We start from the raw sequence: 6,000 nt of genomic DNA, 5'->3' as shown, positions 1-6,000 counted from the left end.
CGCGCCCCGGATACGGCGCCGCGCCCCCTGCCGGCCTGCGGTTCCGGGCGCCCAGGACAGTCCCTACACGTGGCCCGGGAGAGGCAGACGGATACTCCCGTCAAGAACCCTGGTTCTTCACTTGAACTGGACTTCAGGATCATCTGCGTAATTTTTAAACCACAAATGTCAGGGACCCACTCTTCCGACATACACACGTATATTTGTACGCACTCACGCACGCGCGCGCGCACACACACACACACACACATTAGGAATAGTGATGGTGTCTTGACCCGACAGTGGGACATTGTGGCCGCCCGGTCACCTCTTGGTTTGCCTTCCCTGTTCAAGGTGTGCTTTGGAGAGTAGGATGCCTTGGGGCATGTCTGTCCTTCAGGAAAGCCTTCTCCCAGGCGCTCGCCATTCGTTGAGGACTAAGGAGCGGTGGTTTAGGACACAGAGCCCCAGTGTTTGCGTAGCCACAGATTATCTGGCCCAAAGCCTCCATTTATTGACAGGTTGAGGGCAAGGGCCTCAACAAAGCCATGGAAAGTGCCAGAGCTGGGCCTGGAGGCCACGCCCCCGGCTTGTGGCGAGGTCTCTTCCTGGGAGCATCTTCTTTAGGAGTTCTAGGTAGAAGGAATTCTAGAATAAAGGGAAACGCTCCAGAAAGAACAGGACCCGCATCTCTGTCTGGGTCTTCCTTTGAGCATCCTGGCTATTATGCAAAGGCGGTGCGAGCGGCTCCGTTTCTGTGGTCTGTTCGGCTGTACTGGAGAGAGGGCTGGTGACTGGGCGTGGTTGACGGTGTGAAGAGTGACCCGGAGTTTATCGCCCAGTCTTGTCACCGGGTGACCGCTCCTTCCTGGGCCCTAGCTTCCCTTGCGCAGAAAATCTCACTGCTGGGTAATATTAAAGACTAACTCCTCTGACACTCCCTGCGGTTTTCTGTGGACTGTTCCCCGGGCATCGCGACCCCTTTAGCCTAGCGCTTGATACACAGGAGGCATTTGACTCCTGTTTATTTAAATGGTTGAGATTTCATTTGATCCTCCCAATAGATTAAGAGGAAGTATTCCATTTTGTCATCAGGTGAGACATAGAGCTGATAAATCTGGCATCTTGTTTAGAGTGTCTCCCCTCGAGACTCCGTGAGGTTTGCCACCCAGCAGCACTGCTCAGTGTTCCCGTCACCAGTGGCCTCAGGCCTGGGGCCCGAGTCCGAACCCGCAGGCTTAGCAAGATCCCCAAGTGGTTCTCACGCACAGGAAAGCGTAGATGCGTTGGTCAAGGCTGCATTTCTAGGTGAATTAACCCTTCTCCCTTTGGGATCGATGGAAACGATGCATCGCCTGTCCTGACTGTGCTCTCTTCCCTGGGATGGGCCGCGGGGAAGGGAGGAACCTGAAGGTAAACAAATACGTGACTTTTAAATGTTCTTGGTTCTGTCATCGCTTGTGAAAATAGTTCCCAGGAGAATCTGTAGAGGTCCCGGGTCTCACTAGGCTGATTCGGTGGCCGCTCTGGCGAGTGATCCCACAGCCATCTCGGGAGGAGGTGTCCTCTTGTCCAGAGGAGAGGGAGTCTGACCACTTGTGAGCCTGGAGACGGAACTGGTTGGAGGGTGAGCGCTCCAGGGGGCAGTGTGTGACACTGACCGGTGAGCCACTGGCGGTGGCAAGGAGACTGTTGGCCCAGGGAGGAGAGACGGCTGTAGCGGGGCAGGCACACGTGGGTCTTCTCTGAATCTGATCGTGGCGAGAGGAAATGACACCCTTGAATCTTGCTGTCCAATGTGAAGCCAGCTGGGGCTTGCAGAATTTGCAAAGCTGTTGCTCCACAGGGCGTGCCGGGGCCCCCGCCGCCCTGCGGGTGTGACGCTTCCCTGACATGTTGAGTAACGTCTGAGGCGTGGGCATCACGTGATTAAGGTTTTCTCAGAACTGGAAATCCGAAGCATTCAGGTGATGCTCTGCGTCGTTTGCCGCGTGGATGGAATGTGCAGGCGCGAGCAGATGGCTGGCTGAGGGTACAGCTGAGGTGACGCTGCAGTGCTGACTTGTCGTTTTTACCTGCCTGCCCCTTCCCTCAAGGTCGGCCTCCGACAGCTGGACATGTCCTTGCTCTGCCAGCTATACAGCCTCTACGAGTCCATCCAGGAATACAAGGGAGCGTGCCAGGCTGCGTCGAGCTCAGACTGCACTTACGCGCTGGAGAACGGCTTCTTCGACGACGAGGAGGGCTATTTCCAGGAGCAGAGCCCCCTGCACGACAGGAGGGAGCGAAGCCCCCCGAGGGACCCCTCACCGCCCGTCTCCCCGCTCTGCAGCGCCGACTGGATCCTGGAGTCCATCTAAAGGACCCAGGAGGGAGGCGACTGTCAGCGTGTGCTTCTCCTCTCCTCCCCCGCTGCGGGCGTCCCCAGGCCAGTGGGACCTGTGCTGCCCGTTTAGTTTGCAGGCAGGGAGATCTGCCTGGGCGCGGGGCCTCGGGCCACTTCGGGGGCCGCTTTCTACTGAGGTGACCTGGAGGCGTTCAGCAATCTCCTCACAGCCTGGCCCTGAGGCCCTGCGGCCAAGGATTTGTACTGAGAGCGTGATGAGAGGGTCCCTGGAGAAGACCTGCTCGGGTTACTTTGTGCGAGATGAGAGGACCCGTGTGTAGCTGGCGGCTTTCTCACAGGTAGGGTTTGCCTCCAGTTTACAGAGTAAGAGAGCTAACACTTCCCTGCTGCCCTTCCTCGGTGTGTTCACAGCAGCCCTTCTTGCTGTTCCCTGAGCTCTGAAGCCACTGGGTTGCGCTGTATTTATTTGTAAGCTGCATTACTCATGGTCCAGTGACTCAGTAAAAGCTTTGCACTGAAACAGTAAACATTTCAGGTCACACCAATCAAGAGAACTGCATTCTCTTAACCTGTCAAAAATTTTTGTATCATTGTTTGTCCATCAGATGTGGGAGGAAGGAAGATAGTACAAAGATACTTCAAGCGGGGGGGTGGGGGGAACTGGAGCAAGCTGTGTTTTGTGTCACTCACGGTAAGGCGGTGAACGTTTCAGGTTTTAAAGATTCTGAATGTCAGCTACTATGTGAGAAAGCAAACTCTTCCACTCAAAATGGTCGTCACCTTAAGCCTTACTATATTTATTAAAATCTTTCATGCACACTTTACGCTTTGTAGGTTACAAGTGAGGATAAAATGCTAAACTGTCTGTGGTTGTGTATCGATATTATTTTGGTCTGAATTAAGAATCATCAACTTTCATCCCTTGAATGCGTTGAATCCGATCAACTGCTGAAAGAAAATTGCAGTCTGTTTTCTTGCCGGTAAGAATTTGAAAGAAGCTTTATTCCTCTCTTAGCTCGTTCCTGGAGTTGTTTTATCAGTAGACTGCGGCTGACAGTTACGTCTGAGGGCTGTTCAGTCACTGAATACTCTGGGCCCCTTGCTTCTCTTCTCTTCTCTCCTTTGGTGCAGTAGTTGCTTATTAGCACCTCTCTGGGGTCAGAGAGAGGACGTAAAACTCACCATCGTGAAGCAGCGTGTTGACAGCCTGTCATGTACACAACCCCATGTCAGGGATAGGGGTGATATGCAGAGAAGGAAAAGCCTTGCCGCTCATTTGCTGTGTTGAAAGTCACCATTAAAATGAGGGGTGGCAGGAAACTGCCTTCAGCAAGTGGCGGGACTGTTCGGTGGGGAAAATTCATTTTAGTTATTTATTTTTGGCTGTGTTGGGTCTTTGTTCCTGCGTGCGGGCTTTCTCTAGTTGCGGAGGGCGGGGGGCTACTCTTCCTTGCGGTGCGTGGGCTTCTCATTGCGGTGGCTTCTCCTGTTGGGGACTCTAGGCGCGCGGACTTCAATAGTTGTGGCACGTGGGCTCAGTAGCTGTGGCTCACGTGCTCAGTAGCTGTGGCTTGTGGGCTCTAGAGTGCAGGCTCAGTAGTTGTGGCGCCCGGGCTTCACTGCTCCGCGGCATGTGGGATCTTCCCGCACCAGGGCTCGAACCCGTGTCCCCCGCATTGGCAGCCGGATTCTTAACCACTGCGCCACCAGGGAAGTCCTCGGTGGGGAAAATTGAAAGTGGCAAAACCAGGTGAAGTCTGGTTGTCTACTGGAACCTCTTCCTTCAAGGCTGGGCCCCTGCTTAACAGTGAGGTGAACCTGAGCTCAGCTGTTCTGAACCTTGACCACATGAGAATCGCTTGGGGGAGCTTTCAGAACAGTATCGAGCCAGGATCAGGACTTCCCCTTGTGCCCCCCTCGCGCCCACCCCACTCCCCGCTCCGGCCCCCAGCATCATTCAGATTTAATTAGTAAGGAGTGAGGCCTGGGTGCCTGTACGGTTCTAAAAGTCTCCCCTGCCCCCCCGTGAGTCTAATGTGGATCTAGTTGAGATCTAGAATTCAAGATGTAGTCCGTGGAGCAGGCGTCACCGGAAACGTGGTGCAGAATCTCACCCCACCCAGCCTTCTGCCCCCGGCCCTGCGCCTTGACACGAGTCCTCCGACCATCATTCTGCACAGAGTTCCAGAAGTGCTGCTTTAAGTCAGCCCAGCACCAACACTGCCGCTCTCGGAGGACTGTCCCTGCAGCACTGAAGAATTGCCTGGCCTGCCCCGGGTGAAGCTTGCGGGGCTGGCTCTGTCTGGGGGAGCGCTCTGATTCAGAATGCTTGCGTTCCCTGGGTCTGCGGGGACCCGCAGTGACTCCCAGGGCCTGTGAGTTTCTGGGCCTTTGTCTCATCACTGTGGGATAGCCTGTCAGAGTTAGAAGTGGAATGAATCAAGGCGAGCAAGGGGCCCTTCCCTTCCGGCTGGGCTGACACATTCCTGGCTCCTGCAGTGAAGTGGCATGTACACATAAACCACTGTGGGCGGTCAGCGCTCCATCTGAAATATATATAACTCACCCCAAACCTTCTCTTACTCTAAGTGTAGTACACTTTAAATGCCGTACATACAGCTTGGCAAGGGATATTAAAGTTCCCCAATTCATAAAGTGTTTTCGAATATACCCTTCTACAAAGGTGCCACAGGTGACTAGAAAATAAATTCAGCTGGTTTCGTTTTTTGCTACCTGGCGTAAGTCATTACTTGTAAGTTCAGAGTGGGTCTGTCTTGCTACTCGGTGACCAGCAGAGAAACGTAGGCGATAAGGCAGTCCAGCATTACCGGACGAAAGCTGCAGAAATTGTGAACTACTCTGTAAGGCGACATCCATAGTTGTTAAGAAGAACACCTCTAGCTTCCTAGGCATATGTGCGGTGAACGCAGAATTGTTGCTAATTTAAGCCTTGCAATTCACAAGCGATACTGTTCCCCTTATGTCCCCAGTGGAATTCATAGTCGGTTAGCCAACCTGACTCCTTGCTTTCATGCCTCTGTAACCTAGGGTGATGTTACTCCTTCAGCTAGCATTATTATTTAGCATTTATCGGGATCACGTTGATCCAGGCGCCCAGAACAGACGAACACCGTGAAGAGCCTCTGGCCAGTTCTCCACTTCCACAAATAGCTTAGCACGGGATGTTAAGTACTGTGATGGGGGAAGTACCATGGGCCGCTGAGTGCCAGAAGGAGACTCCACGGCTACTTGGGGATATTGGTGGAGCCATCTGAGCTGGCTTTGGAGGTTGAATAAGTCCCTCAAGAGGCCAAGAGTGAGAAGGCAGATGTAATGGCTTAAACGAAGTCTCCGAAAACTTTTACGTGCAGTGCCGTGTGCTTTCATAAAACACTTTCCTTTCTATAATTTAAATGGGTTAAGCGATTTGCCTAGGACCGTGGCTAAATAACAGCAGAGCTGGAGTTCTCAGACGCACTTTGTGCTTTACGTTTAAGGCGCAAGCAGGTGCTGGAATAATGTGAAATCTAAGGAGACTGCCAGGTACAGCCCATTCACCTTCATCACAGTGCCGTATTATTTAATGCTTTGTTGTGCAGTGCTTTCTGCTGGATCTTGGTCTGACGTCTACATGCACAGGCCTGATTTCTTTCAGAGCCCGTGATAATAAACAT

At 53.1% G+C, this 6,000-nt stretch overlaps 1 protein-coding gene across 2 annotated transcripts in view; it reads left to right on the top strand.

Annotated features, from left to right (window-relative positions):
* Positions 1 to 6,000, top strand: part of FAM89A (family with sequence similarity 89 member A) — a 63,183-nt gene that overhangs the window by 16,026 nt on the left and 41,157 nt on the right. The window contains exon 2 of one of the 2 annotated variants that reach the window (XR_003006011.1): positions 2,076 to 2,664. Coding sequence is in view for 1 of the 2 variants with exons in the window: in XM_024765629.1 (XP_024621397.1) it covers positions 2,076 to 2,339 (264 nt within the window). In the remaining variant the exon portion in view is untranslated. Of the gene's footprint in view, positions 1 to 2,075; positions 3,784 to 6,000 lie in introns of those variants that run through there. The other variant, XM_024765629.1, reaches the window with a different exon arrangement.

The sequence above is a fragment of the Neophocaena asiaeorientalis genome, unplaced genomic scaffold (assembly GCF_003031525.2).
Source record: "Neophocaena asiaeorientalis asiaeorientalis breed wild unplaced genomic scaffold, Neophocaena_asiaeorientalis_V1.1 scaffold369, whole genome shotgun sequence".
NCBI lineage: Eukaryota > Metazoa > Chordata > Mammalia > Artiodactyla > Phocoenidae > Neophocaena > Neophocaena asiaeorientalis.
This window is presented reverse-complemented; position numbering and strand designations above follow the sequence as displayed.